At 49.6% G+C, this 20,433-nt stretch overlaps 1 protein-coding gene across 1 annotated transcript in view; it reads right to left on the reverse strand.

Moving 5' to 3' along the window:
• Positions 1-6,274: 6,274 nt before the first annotated feature.
• The window catches only part of apbb3 (amyloid beta (A4) precursor protein-binding, family B, member 3), a 75,875-nt gene continuing 61,716 nt past the window's right edge, over positions 6,275-20,433 (reverse strand). Inside the window, exons 9-12 of the mRNA XM_070877161.1 lie at positions 19,303-19,386; positions 15,501-15,616; positions 10,431-10,610; positions 6,275-6,538 (exon numbers count right to left, since the gene is read on the reverse strand). Of these exons, the coding sequence (XP_070733262.1) occupies positions 6,293-6,538; positions 10,431-10,610; positions 15,501-15,616; positions 19,303-19,386 (626 nt within the window). The 3' untranslated portion in view covers positions 6,275-6,292. The remainder of the gene's footprint in view (positions 6,539-10,430; positions 10,611-15,500; positions 15,617-19,302; positions 19,387-20,433) is intronic.

Below are 20,433 nucleotides of genomic sequence, written 5' to 3' on the forward strand. Positions count from 1 at the left end.
TGGGATGCAGACTATCAGGCCCTGGGGATTTATCGGCCTTCAATCCCATCAATTTCCCTAACACAATTTCCTGACTAATAAGGATTTCCTTTGGTTCCTTCTTCTCGATGGACCCTTGGTCCCCTAGTATTTCCGGAAGGTTATTTGTGTCTTCATTCGTGAAGACAGAACCAAAGTATTTTTTCAAAGTATGGTCTGCCATTTCTTTGTTCCCCATTATAAATTCACCTAATTCTGTCTCTAAGGGATCTACGTTTGTCTTCATTAATCTTTTTCTCTTCACATATCTATGGAAGCTTTTGCAGTCAGTTTTTATGTTCCAAGCAAGCTTCCTCTCATACTCTATTTTCCCCCTCCTAATTAAACCCTTTGACCATCTCTGCTGAATTCTAAATTTCTCCCAGTCCTCAGGTTTGCTGCTTTTTCTGGCCAATTTATATGCCTCTTCCTTGGATCTAACTAATACTATCCCTAATTTCCTTTGTTAGCCACGGTTGAGCCACCTTCCGCGTTCTATTTTTACTCCAAACAGGGATGTACAATTGTTGAAGTTCATCCATGTGATTTTTAAATGTTTGCCATTTCCTATCCACCGTCTACCCTTTAAGTATCATTCGCCAGTCTATTCTAGCAATCCTGAGATTACTACCTTTAAGGTCCTGCTTTTTAATTTATCTCCTAGCTCCCTAAATTCAGCTTGTAGGACCTCATCCCGTTTTTTACTTATATCGTTGATACCTATATGCACCATGACAACTGGCTGTTCACCCTCCCCCTTCAAAATGTCCTGCAGCCGCTCCGAGATATCCTGCACCCTTTCACCAGGGAGGCAACATACCATCCTGGAGTCTCAATTGCGGCTGCAGAAACGTCTATCTATTCCCCTTACAGTAGAATCCCCTATCACTATAGCTCTCCCACTCTTTTTCCTGCTCTCCTGTGCAGCAGAGTCACCCATGGTGCCATGAACTTGGCTGCTGCTGCCCTCCCCTGATGAGACATCTCCCTCAACAGCTCCCAAGGTGGTGTATCTGTTTTGGAGCGAGATGACCGCAGGGGACCCTTGCACTACCTTCCTTCCACTGTTCTGCCTGATAGTCAACCATTCCCTATCTTCCCGAGTAACCTTTACCTGCAGTGTGACCAACTCACTAAACGTGCTATTCACCACATCCTCAGCATCGTGGATGCTCCAGAGTGAATCCATGTGCAGCTCCAGTGCCGCAATGCGGTGTGTCAGGAGCTGTAGCTGGATGCACTTCCTGCAGACATAGCAGCCAGGGATACTGAGTTCCCACATAGCACAGGAGGAGCGTGACACGGGTCTGGGCTCTCCTGCCATGACTTAATCCTTAAATTAACTTAATTGGCAATAATGTCAAAGGTTACCTACTGATAAGGTGTCAGATTTTGTTTGCTAACAGTTTACACGTCCCCTAACTACATCAGTGACGCGGTTCTGCCCGTGTTGTGTAATGCCCGTCAGTTAAACCACCTCCGCCAATAATTAGGGAGGGTATGATTGAGGTTTATAAGATAATGAAGGGAATCAACAATGTTCCAGCAGACAGTTTATTTCAATTAAATAGGTTAGGCAGGACCAGGGGACACACATTTAAGTTGTATAAGGCTAGATCGAGGTTAGAGGTCAGAAGGTGGTTCTTTTCCCAGAGAACAGTAGACCCCTGGAACACGCTGCTGTTCCATGTGGTGGATGCAGACTCACTGAGTTCCTTCGAGCGAAAGCTGGATTTGTTTCTGGCTGCGATGGAGATGACCTCTTACAGAAGGTCGGTACTGCAGGTAATTTAATGGCCAGAGTGATCGCCTGGACTAGTTTCGATCGCCTGGATGGGTCGGAGAGCAATTTCCCAGATTTTGTTTTCTCCCAAATTGGCCTGGGTTTTCTGTTTTGCATAAGAAATAGGAGCAGGAGTCGGCCATACGGCCCCTCGAGCCTGCTCCGCCATTCAATAAGATCATGGCTGATCTGATCATGGACTCGGCTCCACTTCCCCGCCCGCTCCCCATAACCCCTTATCATTTAAGAAACTCTATTTCTGTCTTAAATATATTCAATGTCCCAGCTTCCACAGCTCTCTGAGGCAGCGAATTCCACAGATTTACAACCCTCTGAGAGAAGAAATTTCTCATCTCTTTTAAATGGGCGGCCCCTTATTCTAAGATTATACCCTCTAGTTCTAGTCTCTCCCATCATAGAAACATAGAAAATAGGTGCAGGAGTAGGCCATTCGGCCCTTCGAGCCTGCACCACCATTCAATATGATCATGGCTGATCATTCACCTCAGTACCCCATTCCTGCTTTCTCTCCATACCCCTTGATCCCTTTAGCCGTAAGGGCCACATCCAACTCCCTTTTGAGTGGAAACATCCTCTCTGCATGATAGGTTTTCTTGCCTATCCCAGAAGATCACATGGTTTTGGGTGGGGTGGAGTGTATATGTTGTGATACAAAAGGTATCGCACTTGTGTGGGACAGGCTCGATGGACCAGAGAGTCTTTAGCTGTCCGTCATTGACCGTAACTGCGACTCGGGTCGATTCCTTTCCTGATCGACCGCGGGTTGGAACTACAGGCGCTGTCCAGCTTAAGCGGTTGCGATGACTGGTGAGTGCAGAGGATGAAGTTAGTCCGCAATTTGAGTCTTAGCCCTGGGCCTCTGTTTGCAGGGCCTCCTCGAGTGGAGGGCCACCCCACTTCTCGGTTGACCCAGCAGGAGCTGCTCTTGCTGTGTCGGTCAAAACCAGAGATATCATACCTGTCCCTACGGTGCTGAGGTGAAGTTTGGGATCGTGAGCCCTGGAGAGCAGGATCATAGTCTCAGGTTCAGGGTTTCAACAGCGTTCCGCTGAAATCTGTCGGCTCCATTCGTCAAAAATACTACCATTCTCATTGTCGTATTTTAGAAGTTTTATTTATTAAACACTGGGCTCGATCACAAGATCTCTCTCTGCCAATCGCTGTAGTCGGAGCATTATGAGGTCACAGCATGATAGCATCATCTTCAAGAACATTTTCGATTGGCTGAAACTTTAATCGGTGGAACAGGAAGGTGCCAGAATCCCTGGGGAGGTGGGAAGGCAGAGCTCCACTCGGGGGAGGGAGGGAGGAATTTGAGGCGGAACCTGATTACACGGCCTTGCCCCTTTGAATTCCGATGAGGTGGCCCACGGGCTGATCTTCTGCCTCCCCTGCACCAAGGGGGCGTATTTTGGGGGGGGGATGTTAGAACATCAGGAGCAGGAGTAGGCCATTCGGCCCCTCGAGCCTGCTCTGCCATTCAATAAGATCACGGCTGATCTTTGACCTCAACTCCACTTTCCCGCCCAATCCCCATAACCCTGGATTCCCCTCGAGCCCAAAAATCTATCGATCTCAGCCTTGAATATACTCAACGGCTGAGCCTCCACAGCCCTCCGCGGCAGAGAATTCCAAAGATGCACCACCCTCCGAGTGAAGAAATTCCTCCTCACCTCCGTCCTAAATGGCTGACCCCATTTAGCTCACCACTTTAATCTTCTATACTCAAGCGAACACAAGCTGAGTCTATGCAACCTGCCATAATTTAACTCTTTTAGTTCTGGTTTCATCCTGGTGAATTTGTTCAGTAGCCCCTCCAAGTCCACTGTGGTAGCACCAGCCTCGGTGTAACCTTGGTGGGGGGGGGCCCCTGACTTCCCACAATTCCCCGGAGAACTTGCCCATTATGTCCTAGGTGGGTTTCAGTACCCCTCACAGCCAGCGGGGAGCCGGGTTGAGAGCGGCTGAGGCCCTTCGAAAGGGCCCCAAGCCTTCATTAGACTAAAGGGGGTCGATATTGGGGTGTATAAAATTATGAGGGGCCTAGATAAAGTGGGTAGGAAGGACCTATTTCCCTTAGCAGAGGGGTCAACAACCAGGGGGCATAGATTTAAAGTAATTGGTAGATGGTTTAGAGGGGATTTGAGGGCAAATTTTTTAACGTTGATGGTGTGGGGGTCTGGAACTCACGGCCTGAAAGGGTAGTAGGTGGTAGAAACCCTCACCTCATTTAAAAAGTACTTGGATGTGCACTTGAAGTGCCGTAACCTACAGGGCTACGGACCGAGAGCTGGAAAGTGGGATTAGGCTGGATAGCTCTTTGTTGGCCATCACAGACACGATGGGCCGAATGGCCTCCTGTGCTGTAAATTTCTATGATTCCAGAGGGGCTCAATTACCTTAAATCAGAAGGTTAATCGATGGCTCCACTGGGAGCTGAAGAATTTGTTTTTTCATCATTTGTTGTCTTCGGACCAGAAGCAGCTCGGACCCCCTTAGCTGGGGATGGGGGGGGGGGGGGGTGTGGGGCTTCATCTTTCCAAGGTTACACCAGGGCAGCTGCTACCACAGTGGCCTAGGAGGGGGATTCCCCAAAATGAAACTGGGGCCACAAGGGTTAAATTACGAGGAAAGGTTGCATAGACTAGGATTGTGTTGGATTAAGGGTTGATCTAATTGAGATGTTTAAGACGATTAAAGGATTTGATCAGGTGGATAGAGACCATCAGCAGGCCGGGGCCATCGGAGGGAGCAGCGTGCGGCGGCATACCACTGCAGGGAGCAGCGCGTGGTGCTGCAGGAGGGCGACGGCTGCGAAGCCAGGTCACTGATTGCAGTGCGGGCGGGCACAGCAGGAGGGGCGAAGGAGCGGCGAGAGTTTGTAGAGGGAAGTGATCGGGGCCCAGGAGAGGCTTGAGTTCAGGGCCCAAAAGAGGCCAGGGCCCAGGGCCCAGGGGCAGCACGGGCCCAGCCCACACTGTGCGATATGTGTGCGCACTAGGTCCGTGCAGCAGAGCTGGTCTCCAGTCGTCCTGGTTAACCCTTGCCCCTGGACCAAGACCTAGCTCTGTCAAGCCCGTGTGGTGGCTGGTGTACAACGGCCACCCCACGTTAAAAAAATCCACGCACAGGCATCTTCCACCCTTCAACATGTAGTTCGGGATCCGGAATATTAGGTCCTTCATTGAAACATCTGTGAACTCATCCCTTTTTGGTGTGGAAGCAAGTCATCCTCGCTTCGAGGGACCGCCTATGAAGTCGATGAGAGAGCAACTAATTACTCAGGTGGGGGGTGGGGGTGAGGGAGGGGGGGGGGGCGAGTCCAGGACAAGGGGAGCAGAACCTTAAAATTAGAGCCAGGCCGTTCAGGGGTGATGTCAGGCAGCACTTCCTCACACACAGGGCAGTGGGAATCTGGAACTCTCCCCCCCAAAAGGCTGTTGATGCTGGGGGTCAATTGGAGCTGTCAAGACTGAGACCGATAGATTATCGAGGGCTATGGGACCAAGACAGATAAATGGGGTTGAGGTGCAGATTTAGCCATGATCTCATTGAATGGCAGAACAGGCTCGTGGGGCTGAATGTCCTCCCCTTGTTCCTGTGTCCTTGGAGGCGGTGGGAAGGCGGGATTAGTTTCCGGGAGATTCCCTTGCCGCCGTTTCTCCGCGACTTTTTCCGGTAAAGTAGCGCCGGTTGACTGGGGACGAATCAATGATGAATATTTGCTCCCACAATGCGCCCTCCCCTGGCCGTCAATCTCAGTGATGTGGGCAAGACGAGATAGACGAGGGCTGAACGCCACTTGTGCCAGCCGAGCGAGCCCATCCCCCAAGAAATTCAGGGCCCCAGTGCGACCCGCAGCCAAAGCTCCGTCTCCCACACCGTTCTTCCAACCCCGCAACTTTCCCCAGCAGGAATTCTCGCCCCATCGCTCCACGACCCTCGTGCAAAATTAACACGGGCACAACTCATGGCCACTTCTATCATCATCAAATACCTCGGGTACACCACTGGGTAAAATCCGCTGTCCTTCCCTCATGGGCGTTCCCTCCCCCTCCCCTTCCAATGAAACTCCCTCTTCCCCATCCCCCTCGTGTTCCCTCGAGCTCCCCTCCGCGCGCTCCCCTCCTCCCCCTTGAGCCCCCTCCTCCCTCTTGCTCCCCTCCCCCCTCTCATCTCCTCCTCCCTCCCCCTCGCGCTCCTCCACTCGTGCTTCCCCCCTCCCCCCTTGCGCTCCCCCATCTACTCCTCCCCCTCGCGCTCCCCCCTCCCGTCCCCCCGCCCCCTCATGCTCCCCTCCAGCCCCTCCCCTCGGTCCCCTCCACACCCTCCCCTCGGTCCCCTCCTTCCCTCGCCCTCATGCTCCCATCCTCCCTTTCCCACCCAGCATGGCTCCCTCTCCCACCCAACGAGCCTCCCACCCTGCCCTGCCCACTGCCTCTCCCCGCCCCGCCATCCTCCTCAGCGACCCTACGGCATCTGCAGCACGGACTGTTTGGGTTTGAAGGTGTCGATCAGCGCCAGCACGCCGCGCCGGAGGTTGGAGCCGACGGCGAGCTTGGGGCCCGAGAGCTGGGGCCCGGCCGCCGATCCCGCGCTGTCGATCACCGCGGGTGCCACGTGCTTCTTCAGGGCCGCGATGGCCAGCTGCGACGGGAAGGCGCTCTTGGGTCTCGCCGAGGGAGTCGCGTCCACCAGGCATTTCTGGTACTGCAGCTGTTGGACAGAAGGACAGCACGGGGTTACCGTGACAGCGTGAGGGCAGAGGGCAGAGGTCAACGGCATGTCGCTTAAAGAGGGCAAATGATCGACTGCCCATGGGGGCATAATCATTTTCTGGAGAGATCATTGGCGGGGGCATGGGAGAGATCTCTTCTCTCCACTTCCTCTGTCATAACATCAACAACAACAACAACTTATATTTATATAGCACCTTTAATGTAGTGAAACATCCCAAGGTGCTTCACAGCAGTGTTATGCAGTAAAAAAATTTTACACCGAGCCACATAAGTAGAAACTAGCGCAGGTGACCAAAGACTTGGTCAAAGAAGTGTGTCTTTAGCAGCGTTGGAGGAGGAAAGAGAGGCAGAGAGGTTTAGGGAGGGAGTTCCAGAGCTTGGGGCCCAGGCAGCAGAAGGCACGGCCACCGATGGTGGAGCGATTATAATCAGGGATGCTCAGGAGGGCAGAATTAGAGGAGTGCAGACATCTCGGGGGGTTGTGGGGCTGGAGGAGATTACAGAGATAGGGAGAGGGCGAGGGCCATGGAGGGGTTTGTAAACAAGGATGAGAATTTTGAAATTGAAGCGTTGCTTAACTGAGAGCCAATGTAGGTCGGTGAGCACAGCGGGTGATGGGTGAGCGGGACTTGGTGCGAGTTAGGACACGGGGCAGCGAGCACAGTGGGTGATGGGTGAGCGGGACTCGGTGCGAGTTAGGACACGGGGCAGCGAGCACAGTGGGTGATGGGTGAGCGGGACTCGGTGCGAGTTAGGACACGGGGCAGCGAGCACAGTGGGTGATGGGTGAGCGGGACTCGGTGCGAGTTAGGACACGGGGCAGCGAGCACAGTGGGTGATGGGTGAGCAGGACTCGGTGCGAGTTAGGACACGGGGCAGCGAGCACAGCGGGTGATGGGTGAGCGGGACTTGGTGCGAGTTAGGACACGGGGCAGCGAGCACAGTGGGTGATGGGTGAGTGGGACTCGGTGCGAGTTAGGACACGGGGCAGCGAGCACAGCGGGTGATGGGTGAGCGGGACTTGGTGCGAGTTAGGACACGGGGCAGCGAGCACAAGGGGCGATAGGTGAGCGAGACTTAGTGCGAGTTAGGACACGGGGCAGCGAGCACAGTGGGTGATGGGTGAGCGGGACTTAGTGCGAGTTAGGACACGGGGCAGCGAGCACAGTGGGTGATGGGTGAGCGGGACTTAGTGCGAGTTAGGACACGGGGCAGCGAGCACAAGGGGCGATAGGTGAGCGAGACTTGGTGCGAGTTAGGACCACGGGCAGCCAAATTTTGGAACATGACAGGGAGGTTGGAGATGGAGTGGTAAGTTTGCAAGGACGGTGGGATCGAGGGTTGGCTTTTTGAGGAGTGGGGAGATGACGGCAGATTTGAGGGAGAAGGGGACAGAACCTGAGGAGAGTGAACCGGTAACAATGTCCGCTAACATGGGAGCCAGAAAAGGAAATTGGAATCATGCAACAGTGCAGCACAGGAGGAGGCCATTCGGCCCATCGAGTCTGCGCCGGCTCTTTCGAAGATCAACCCAGTCAGTCCCACTCACCCGCCCTTTCCCCATCTCCCTGCAACTTTTTCTCCTTCTAGTATTTATCCGACTCCTTTTTGAAGGCTGCTATTGAATCTGTTTCCACCGCCCTATCAGGCAGCGCATTCCAAATCCTAACCACTCGCTGCGTAAAAAAAAAAAAGTTTTCCTTCGATGTTGCCTCTGGTTCTTTTGCCAATCATCTTAAATCTGAGCCCTCTGGTTATCGACCCGTCCGCCATTGGAAACAGGATCAAGTTCAAAGTGCATCGTGGGGACCATCAAAGTCAAACCTGATCGTGCCCACACTCAATAACCCCTCACACGCACACTTCCAGAAGGAATCACAGCAAAGAAGGAGGACCATTGAGCCTGCGCCAGCTCACTGAAGGAGCTGCTCAATCAGTCCCGCTCCCCCCCTGCTCTTTCCCCACAGACCTGCAAATTTTTCCTTTTCCAAGTATTTATCCAAATCACTTTCCAAAATTATGATTGGATTTGCTTCCAGCAACCTTTCAGGCAGTGTATTCCAGGTCATAACAACTCTCTACTTAAAAAAAAAACTCTCCTCTTCTTCCCGCCACCCCCCCCACCCCATTTGGGGGCCATTTGCCGATTATCTTAATTCTGTGTCCTGTGCTTACCGACCCTTCCACCAGCAGAAACGGTATCTCCCTATTCACGCTATCAGAACCCTCCATAATTTTGAACACCTCTATTAAATCTCGCCTTAATCATAAGAATCATAGATTAGTGACAGCACAGGAGGCCGCCATTCGGCCCGTCGAGCCCGTGCCGGCTCTCTGCAAGAGCACCTCAGCCAGTCCCACTCCCCCGCCCTTTCCCTGTAGCCCTGCTAATTTTTTTCCTTCAGATCCTTATCCAACTCCCTTTTGAAAGCCACGATTGAGGCAGCGCATTCCAGATCCTAACCACTCGCTGCGTAAAACAATTTATCCCCATGTCCCCTTGGGTTCTTCTGTCAATCACCTTAAATCTGTGTCCTCTGGTTCCCGACCCTTCCACCAATGGGAACAGTTTCTCTCGATCTACTCTGTCCAGATCCCTCATGATTTTGAACACCTCGATCAAATCTCCTCTCAACCTTCTCTGCTCCAAGAACAACCCCAGCTTCTCCAATCTATCCACGTAACTGAGTCGCTCATCCCTGTACCCTGTTTTTGGAGCTCACTATACACAATCCTTATAGATACACATACTGTACATTATGTTAGCTTTGGTTTGGTTATTCCAGCTTTACGTACTTTGCAAGGCCTCAGAGGAGACTTACTGGAATGGTACTAGAGATGAGGAATGTCAGCCAAGACTGGAGAAGCTGGGATTGTTCTCCTTGGAGCAGAGAAGGTTAAGGGGAGATTTAATAGAACTGATCAAAGTGATGCGGGGTTTTGCCAGAGTAGATAGGGAGACAGTGTCTCCAGTGGGAGGAGGGTCGGTAACTAGAGCAAAAGAAAGATTTGGATTTATATAGCGCCTTTCACGACCACCGGATGTCTCAAAGCACTTTCCAGCCAATGAAGTACTTTTGGAGTGTCGTCGCTGTTGTAATGTGGGAAACGTGGCAGTCAATCTGCGCACAGCAAGCTCCCACAAACAGCAATGTGACCAGATGACCAGAGAATCTGTGATGTTGATTGAGGGATAAATATTAGTCAGGACACCGGAGAAAACTCCCCTTCTCTTCTTTGAAATAGTTTTACATCCACCTGAGAGGGCAGACGGGGCCTCGGTTTAACGTCTCATCCGAAAGGCAGACCCTCCGACAGTGCAGCGCTCCCTCAGTACTGCCCCTCTGACAGTGTGGCACTCCCTCAGTACTGCCCCTCCAACAGTGCGGCACTCCCTCAGTACTGCCCCTCCGACAGTGCAGCACTCCCTCAGTACTGCCCCTCCAACAGTGCGGCACTCCCTCAGTACTGCACTGGGAGTGTCAGCCTAGAATTTTGTGCTCAAGTCCCTGGAATGAGACTTGACCCCACAACCTGCTGACTCAGAGGCGAGAGTTAAACCCACTGAGCTAAAGTTGACATAGAGGACACAAATTTAAGATAATTGGCAGAAGAACCAGAAGGGGAGATGAGGAGAATTTATTAACGCAGCGAGTTGCTGTGATTGGGAACGCGCTGCCTGAAAGGGCGGTGGGAGCAGATTCAATAGTAACTTCCAAAAGGGAATTGGAGATGTTTTTGAAAAGGAAACATTTGCTGGGCTGTGGGGAAAGAGCAGGGGGAGTGGGACTAATTGGGTCGCTCTTTCAAAGAGCCGGCACAGGAACGATGGGCCGAACGGCCTCCTGCCGTGCTATGTCAAGACTCACCATGCAGGCGGCTTGAACGGCCTCGGAGACACAGCCAGCGTCCGGCTCACACCAGAAGACGTGGCACTCGAAGTGCTGGCGTCCCGTGTCCACGATGATGCCGAAGGAGCGCGGGTCCCTCCCGACCCCTAGAAAGGTCAGATACCGGACACGACACTCCCACCATGGCTCCCCGCTCTCCTGGACAGAACAAAAACAATATACATCAGTGAAATGAAGTGCACTCCCGTCCCATACCTCGGGAGCCTCTTATCAACAAGAGCAGTCAGCGACGATGAGATTCAGCACTGCCTCCAGTGTGCCAGTGCAGCTTTCGGCCGCCTGAGGATGAGAGTGTTTGAAGACCAGGCCCTCAAATCCACCACCAAGCTCATGGTCTTCAGGGCTGTAGTGATACCCGCCCTCCTGTATGGCTCAGAGACATGGACCATGTACAGTATACACCTCAAGTCGCTGGAGAAATACCATCAACAATGTCTCCACAACTTCCTGCAAATCCCCTGGGAGGACAGACGCACCAACGTTAGCGTTTTCGACCAGGCCAACATCCCCAGCATCGAAGCACTGACCACACTCGACCAGCTCCGCTGGGCAGGCTACATTGTCCACATGCCAAACACGAGACTCCCAAAGCAAGCATTCTACTCAGAACTCCTTCACGGCAAACGAACCAAAGGTGGGCAGAGGAAACGTTACAAGGACACCCTCAAAACCTCCCTGATAACGTGCAACATCCCCACTGATACCTGGGAGTCCCTGGCCAAAGACCGCCCTAAGTGGAGGAAGTACATCCGGGAGGGCGCTGAGCACCTCGAGTCTCGTCGCCGAGAGCATGCAGAAACCAAGCACAGGCAGCGGAAGGAGCGTGCGGCAAACCAGTCCCACCCACCCCTTCCTTCAACCACTGTCTGTTCCACCTGTGGCAGGGACTGTGGTTCTCGTATTGGACTGTTCAGCCACCTAAGGACTCACTCATTTTTAGAGTGGAAGCAAGTCTTCCTCGATTCCGAGGGACTGCCTATGATGATGATTACAGAGAGGATAGCGAAGCACTAGAGACGGTGCAAGTAAGATTTACAAGGACCAAAATACTTGCCGTCGGATTCAGGTGAATTTATAATGGGGAGCAAAGAAATGGCAGACCAATTGAACAAATACTTTGGTTCTGTCTTCAGGAAGGAAGACACAAATAACCTTCCGAAAGTACTAGGGGACCGAGGGTCTAGTGAGAAGGAGGAACTGAAGGATATCCTTATTCGGCGGGAAATTGTGTTAGGAAAATTGATGGGATTGAAGGCCGATATATCCTCAGGGCCTGATAGTCTGCATCCCAGAGTACTTAAGGAAGTGGCCCTAGAAATAGTGGATGCATTGGTGATCATTTTCCAACAGTCTATCGACTCTGGATCAGTTCCTATGGATTGGAGGGTAGCTAATGTAACACCACTTTTTAAAAAAGGGAGGGAGAGAGAAGCGGGTAATTATAGACCGGTTAGCCTGACATCAGTGATGGGGAAAATGTTGGAATCAATTATTAAGGTTGAAATAGCAGCGCATTTGGAAAGCAGTGACAGGATTGATCCAAGTCAGCATGGATTTATGAAAGGGAAATCATGCTTGACAAATCTTCTGGAATTTTTTGAGGATGTAACGAGTAGAGTGGACAAGGGAGAACCAGTGGATGTAGTGTATTTGGACTTTCAAAAGGCTTTTGACAAGGTCCCACATTGGTGTGCAAAATCAAAGCACATGGTATTGGGTGTAATGTACTGACGTGGATAGAGACAGGAAGCAGAGAGTTGGGATAAACGGGTCCTTTTCAGAATGGCAGGCAGTGACTAGTGGGGTGCCGCAGGGCTCAGTATTGGGACCCCAGCTCTTTACAATATACATCAATGATTTGGATGAAGGAATTGAGTGTAATATCTCCAAGTTTGCAGATGACACTAAACTGGGTGGCGGTGTGAGCTGTGAGGGGGACGCTAAGAGGCTGCAGGGTGACTTGGACAGGTTAGGTGAGTGGGCAAATGCATGGCAGATTCAGTATAATGTGGATAAATGTGAGGTTTTCCACTTTGGGGGCAAAAACACGAAGACAGAATATTATCTGAATGGTGGCAGATTAGGAAAAGGGGAGGTGCAACGAGACCTGGGTGTCATGGTTCATCAGTCATTGAAAGTTGGAATGCAGGTACAGCAGGCGGTAAAGAAGGCAAATGGTATGTTGGCCTTCATAGTTAGCGGATTCGAGTATAGGAGCAGGGAGGTCTTACTGCAGTTGTACAGGGCCTTGGTGAGGCCTCACCTGGAATATTGTGTTCAATTGTGGTCTCCTAATCTGAGGAAGGACGTTCTTGCTATTGAGGGAGTGCAGCAAAGGTTCACCAGACTGATTCCCGGGATGGCCAGACTGACATATGAGGAGAGACTGGAGCAACTGGGCCTTTATACATTGGAGTTCAGAAGGATGAGAGGGGATCTCTTAGAAACATACAAGATTCTGACGGGACGGGACAGGTTAGATGCGGGTAGATTGTTCCCAATGTTGGGGAAGTCCAGAACCAGGGGACACAGTCTTAGGATAAGGGGTAGGCCATTTTGGACTGAGATGAGGTGAAACTTCTTCACTCAGAGAGTTGTTAACCTGTGGAATTCCCTGCCACAGAGAGTTGTTGATGCCAATTCATTGGATATATTCAAGAGGGAGTTAGATATGGCCCTTACGGCTAAAGGGATCAAGGGGTATGGAGAGAAAGCAGGAAATGGGGTACTGAAGGAATGATCAGCTATAATCATATTGAATGGTGGTGCAGGCTCGAAGGGCCGAATGGCCTACTCCTGCCCCTATTTTCTCTGTTTCTATGTTACTAGTCCCAGTGGCCCGCTGGATCAGAGACATCTCAGAGCATTACAACTATTTACCGCACATAATCCGGCCATTTGGCCTAACAGGTCTGTGCCGGTGTTTCTGCTCCCGTCCCACTTCATCTCACCCCATCAACATATCCTATCCCTTTCGCCCTCGCGTGCTTATCTTGCGCCGCATGTCCCATTCGTTACTTCACACCCTTCAGCTCAAAAATATTGTTGGAGAGAAAAAAAAGAAAGCGAAGGAAAGAAAGAAAGAAAAAGGAAAGAAAAGTTAGAAATGAAAAGAATGATAGAAAAAAAGAAGGAATGAAAGAAGGAAGGAAAGAAAGACAGGAAAAGAAAGTTAGATAGAAAGAAAGATAGATAGAAAGTAAGAAAGAAAAAACAGAAAGAAAGAAAGGAAGAAATGGAGGGAGGGAGGGAAAGAGAGAAAGAGAGGGAAAGGGAAGAGTAGAAAATTTCTATAGCGACCTCGGACACCCCAAAGCACTATACCGCACTTTTTGGAGTGTAGTCACTGTTGTAATGTGGGAAACGCAGCAGGCAATTTGCGCACAGCAAGCTCCCACACACAGCAATGTGATATTGGCCAGATAATCTGTTTTTTTTTTTAGTGATGTTGATTAAGGGAGAAATATTGGTCCCAGGACCCGCGAGAATTCCCCAGCTCTTCTTCGAAATAGTGCTCGTAGGATCTTTTACATCCAGGCGCTCGGTCGGGTGGCTACTGAATGACAACAGGGCACCTGGGACCTTCCTGAACAACAGGGCAAGCAGTGCAGCTCCTTGCATTACCGGACTGCTGAAGAGAACAGAACGGTTGGTTACTGAGATAGGGAGCAAAGCTCCTTCACATTCTATTCCCTCTGACCTTGCATTGGAGGCAGTTCAAAGAGGGTTCCCTTGGTTGATCCCTGAGATGAAGGGGTTGCCTTATGTGGAAAGGTTGAGCAGGTTGGGCCTGTACTCATTGGAGTTTAGAAGAATGAGAGGTGATCTTATTGAAACGTATAAGATACTGAGAGGGCTTGATAGAGTAGATGCAGAGAGGATGTTTCCCCTCGTAGGAGAATCTAGAACTAGGGGGCATAGTTTAAGAATAAAGGGTTGCCCATTTAAAATGGAGATGAGGAGGAATTTCTTCTCTCAGAGGGTTGTAAATATTTGGAATTCTCTACTGTGGAACTGTGGGGGCTGGGTCATTGAATATATTTAAGGTGGAGATACACAGATTTTTGAGCGATAAGGGAGTGAAAGGTTATGGGGAGTGGGAAGGGAAGTGGACCCGAGTCCATGATCGGATCAGCCTCGATCTTATTGAATGACGGAGCAGGCTCGAGGGGCCAAATGGCCGACTCCTGCTCCTATTTCTTATGTTGTTATGTGGTAATCTGATAGTTGCTTTATTCCAATTCTTTTAACCAACTCTCGATCGGTTGAGAAATTATGTGATTGTGTTGTATTCTTCTCTTTGGCAGTCCCTCGGAATCGGGCAAACTTCCTTCCCTCAAGGGCATTAGTGAACCAAATGGGTTGTTACAACAATCTGGTGGTTACATGGTCACTGTTATTGACAGGAGCTTTTTTTATTCCAGATTTATTGAATAAACTGAATTTAAATTCCCCAGCTGCCGTGGTGAACTGAGATCTGAACTCATATCTCTCCGGATCATGAGTCTGGATTACTAGTCCAACAACTATGCTACCGTACTCTGTATTGACTGAGGCAGAGTGTTGGCTGGTGAGTAACACCAGAATTCTGTTCAATTAAAAACAGGATTGACTCAGTCAGTCACCATAAACTGATGTTCCTCAGTGATGGTGAATAGCTACATAGTTGTATTTATCTCGTGCCTTTAGTGCAGTAAAATGTCCCAAGGTGCTTCAGGAGCACGGTCAAAGAAAATGTGACACCGAGCCGCCCAAGCAGACATCAGGAACAGGCGACTAAAGGTTGGTCAAAATGGTGAATTTTTAAGGAGCGTCTTAAAGGAGGAGAGACACAGACGGAGAGAGGGAGTTCCAGAGCTTGGGGCCCCAGGCAGCCGAAGGAATGAAAACTCAACACTGGGATTACGTGCAGTCCATCGAATTAAGTAACGGTTCCCGATGGATTGACCGTAGGCGGTGACAATTACTGACTGGAACCGGCGAAACACGTGAGGAATTAGTGATGTTGGGGTCTGAGCCCTGGCTCACCTCCCCCTTACACACAGACAGCGTGGTATCGGAGACTTGCAGGAGAACAGTTGGCCATTCGTGTCTGTCCATTGAATCCAGCAGACCCCTGATCACTCCATTCATCAGCTTCATCCCTAGAAATACACCATCATCGAGAAAATGAACAACGCCAGAGAAATATATCTATTAAAAAATAAAACTAGGTACTGATAAAAGAATATATATATTGATACAAATATCCACGTAAAATCATATACCAATAAAATCACACTAAAATATGAATTCATAAAAATATATGCCAATAAAGAAAGAAAGATTTGCATTTATAAAGCACCTTTCACGACCAAAGCGCTTTACAGCCAATGAAGTACTTTTTGGAGTGCAGTCACTGGTGTAATGTGGGAAACGTGGCAGCCAATGTGCGCACAGCAAGCTACCACACACAACAATGTGATAATGACCCAGATAACCTGTTTTTGTTTTGTTGATTGAGGAATAAATATTGGCCCTAGGACACCGGGGAGAACTCCCCTGCTCTTCTTTGAAATAGTGCCGTGGGATCTTTTACATCCACCTGAGAGAGAAGATGGGACCTCGATTTAATGTCTTATCCGAAAGACGGCACCTCCGACGCTGCGGTGCTCCCTCAGTACTGCCCCTCCAACAGTGCGGTGCTCCCTCAGTACTGTCCCTCCGACAGTGCAGCACTCCCTCAGTACTGCCCCTCCGACAGTGCAGCACTCCCTCAGTACTGCCCCTCCGACAGTGCAGCACTCCCTCAGTACTGCCCCTCCGACAGTGCAGCACTCCCTCAGTACTGCCCCTCCGACAGTGCAGCACTCCCTCAGTACTGCCCCTCCGACAGTGCAGCACTCCCTCAGTACTGCCCCTCCGACAGTGCAGCGCTCCCTCAGTACTGCCCCTGTGACAGTGCAGCGCTCGCTCAGCATTGCACTGCGAGTGTCAGCCTAGATTTGTGTGCTGAAGTAAATAAGATATAAACTAATGAAACATAATGAAAATAAGTGGCACTGGAATCACATGCTGCTAAAATACGTTACAAAAACTACCAATAACAGGATTACTAATAGAAACATAGAAAATAGGTGCAGGAGTAGGCCATTCGGCCCTTCGAGCCTGCACCGCCATTCAATAAGATCATGGCTGATCATTCCCTCAGTACCCCTTTCCTGCTTTCTCTCCATACCCCTTGATCCCCTTAACTGTAAGGGCCATATCTAATTCCCTCTTGAATATATCCAATGAACTGGCATCAACAACTCTCTGCGGCAGGGAATTCCACAGGTCAACAACTCTCTGAGTGAAGAAGCTTCTCCTCATCTCAGTCCTAAATGGCCTACCCCTTATCCTAAGACTATGTCCCCTGGCTCTGAACTTCTAAATAGCCCAGAATTTGCTGGAGTGGGGCGCATCTCACAGCTTTTCGCGTTAGTTAGACTTTTTCCCTCACCCTTCAGCTCGAAAATGTTTTTGCGCCATAACTTGATGGAAGTGTGAGCTGATAACAGTGTGGTGAGGGCAACAGGGCATCTGGGACCTGAGTGTACGACGGGACCCATCAGCTTACCTCCTTAACCATTGAGAGTTAGGGATTGAGAAAGAAACAGTGGAATAACAGAGAAGGAATTAGGGTGAATTAGAGCCAAATCAAGTACAGAAAGAGAGAGAGAGGGATAAAAAGACAGAATGGAAAAATAAGAAAATATTTAAAAACTTAAAATGTAAAATTTTTTAAAATATCTAACAACTATTTACTACCTGTAGGAATGAGACGCCAAAGTTTCAATTGTTCCCTTTCTGGGCTGGAGAGGTTGAGTAGCATTGTATTAACATAACTCTCATCATTAAGCAAGTCTTTATGCTGTTAAGTAGCAGTCCTAACTTTAAAGTCAGCTGTGGCTCAGTGGATAGCATCCTTGCTTCTGAGTTAGTAGGTTGTGGGCTCAAGTCCCACGCTAGAAACTGGATATCTAGGCTGACACTCCCAGTGCAGTGCTGAGGGAGTGCTGCACTGTTGGAGGTGCTGTCTTTTGGATGAGATGTTAAACCGAGGCCCTGTCTGCTCGCTCAGGTGGTTGTAAAATATTCCACGGCCATTATTTCGAACAAGATCAGAGGACCTATGCGTGGCCAATATTTAATACTCTGTCAACATCATTAAAGCAGATTATCTGTTTATTATCACATTGCTGTTTGTGGGAGCTTGCTGTGCATGAATGCGTTTCCTACATTACAAGTGACTACACTTCAACAAAAGTACCTCATTGGCTGTAAAGCACTTTGGGAAATCCCGAGGTCATGAAAGGTATTGTGAATTCAAGTTCCTTTTTAACGTTTAATGCATCCATTATAGACTCCGTCCATTGGAATTGCCTTCTGATACATGGATAGATTTACACCTTGGCATCTGGCCGTAAAAATTGCACTGTGATCGTCCGGTCATCACAGAAACCAAGTTGAAATTTAACCCCTCGCTTTATCGGGTTGCACAATGAAAATAGACATTTGGTTGAGACACAGGATTCAGATTGATTCATTGGGGCAAAAGTAACTACTTCATAATAACCTTCGACTGTCCAGGAAGAGAGCAGGCCATTGCAGTCCAGGAATTTATCCACCTTTTCCTTGATACAATCACTACTTACAGCCTCCCTCGGCAGCCCATCCCATGCATTGACAATTCACTGCACAAAGCAATCAAGTCTTTTCACCCTCCTACATTTGAGGTTAAATGGTTTCTTGTTCAATTTGTGACTACGATAAATACACTGACGCTTGACTATATCATTTAGGATCTTGAATACTTCTATAAAATCACCCCTGAATCTTTTCTTCAGTGTTAACATTCCCAACTTCTGAATACTCTGCTCATAACTCGGGTTCATTCATTGCCACTGGGTCACAATCCTGGAACTCCCTCCCTAACAGCACTGTGGGAGCACCTTCACCACACGGACTGCAGCGGTTCATGAAGGCGGCTCACCACCACCTTCTCAAGGGGCAATTAGGGATGGGCAATAAATGCTGGTCTTGCCAGCAACGTCTATATCTCGAGAATGGATTTAAAAAAGATGCCTAATCCCAGAAATTCTCCAGCAGGAGTCGGTACCTTCAGGAGAGAGAAAAAGGAAGGAAGGAAAGGAGAGAAAGACAGACTTGCATTTATATAGCGCCTTTCACAATCTCAGGATATCCCAAAGCGCTTTATAGTCAATGAAGTACTTTTTGGAGTGTAGTCACTGCTGTAATGTGGTAGCCAATTTGCGCACAGCAAGCTCCCACGAACTGCAAATTGATAATGACCAGTTAAACTGTTTTTCTGATGTTGATTGAGGAATAAATATTGGCCTGCGGACAACTCCCCTGCTCTTCTTCGAAATAGTGCCGTGGGATCTTTTGCATCTACCCGAGAGGGCAGACAGGGCCTCGGTTTAATATCTCATCTGAAAGATGGCACCTCTGACAGTGTAGCACTCCAGGCTGGATTTTTCTACTCAAGTCCCTGGAGTGGGACTTGAACCCACAACCTTCTGACTCAGAGGCGAGAAGTGCTACCCACTGAGCCACGGTTTTACTTTAGGCAAACAAGGAAGAAAACAGGCAGGAAGACACAATCTAACTTGTCACATTTGATATATTTTTTAATTGCCTAAATAACAAGATTCAGTCTGCAGCGCAAGGATTAGTTTGGCCTCACGTTGCTGTTCAGGCTGGGATTGACAGGCGATCGATAGCAGCTTTCCCGCGGTGGTCCAGTTTACAGCCCGGGTTTCTCGGGGAGGGGGGGGGATTTACTCACCCATTGGATTGGCTACAGGGAGACAGCCAACGTATTGCACCTCAAACCTCTGCACAGATTGTCTCATCGCCTCCAGGAGATCAACTGTAAAACAATGGCAGATTGGTCATCACTGCCTCTGCGGGACATGTGCAAGGGAAACAGATCACCCACCATCACAGCTCTACCGTCACAGTACGCAGTTTGCAAATATATTCCCACTTAAAAGGTCAAGTCTTTCAGAACAGATAAGAAAGCAGCGATTATGAGTAGACCACTCACCCCCTTCCACAGCCCACGTACTCTCCCCTATCATGGACTACCCATCCATTCAACCTCCTCCCACAGCCCATGGACACTCTCCCCTACCATGGAATCTACCCACCCATTGAATCCCCTCCCTCGGCCCATGTACCCTCTTCCCCTATCATGGACTCTCCCCATAGTTGTGAGGCTGTGGGAGTCACTCCAGGGTTAGTGGCTGAGACAGAAACCTTGTCAGCAGTCAAGCTTAGATTGGACATTTGGATGAAGATCCTATCCATTTGGATAGGTTAAGCGAATGGGCTAAGGTTTGGCAGATGGAATACATTGTCGGAAAGTGTGAGTTCATTCACCTTGGGAAAAAAAACAGTAAAAGGGAATATTATTTGAATGGGGAGAAATTACAACATGCTGCGGTGCAGAGGGACCTGGGGGTCCTTGTGCATGAATCCCAAAAAGGTAGTTTGCAGGTGCAGCAGGTAATCAGGAAGGCGAATGGAATGTTGGCCTTCATTGCGAGAGGGATGGAGTACAAAAGCAGGGAGGTCCTGCTGCAACTGTACAGGGTATTGGTGAGGCCGCACCTGGAGTACTGCGTGCAGTTTTGGTCACCTTACTTAAGGAAGGATATACTGGCTTTGGAGGGGTTACAGAGACGATTCACTAGGCTGATTCCGGAGATGAGGGGGTTACCTTATGATGATAGATTGAGTAGACTGGGTCTTTACTCGTTGGAGTTCGGAAGGATGAGGGGTGATCTTATGGAAACATTTAAAATAATGAAAGGGATAGACAAGATAGGGGCAGAGAGGTTGTTTCCACTGGTCGGGGAGACTAGAACTAGGGGGCAAAGCCTCAAAATACGGGGGAGCCAATTTAAAACCGAGT

The sequence above is a fragment of the Pristiophorus japonicus genome, chromosome 4, assembly GCF_044704955.1.
Source record: "Pristiophorus japonicus isolate sPriJap1 chromosome 4, sPriJap1.hap1, whole genome shotgun sequence".
NCBI lineage: Eukaryota > Metazoa > Chordata > Chondrichthyes > Pristiophoridae > Pristiophorus > Pristiophorus japonicus.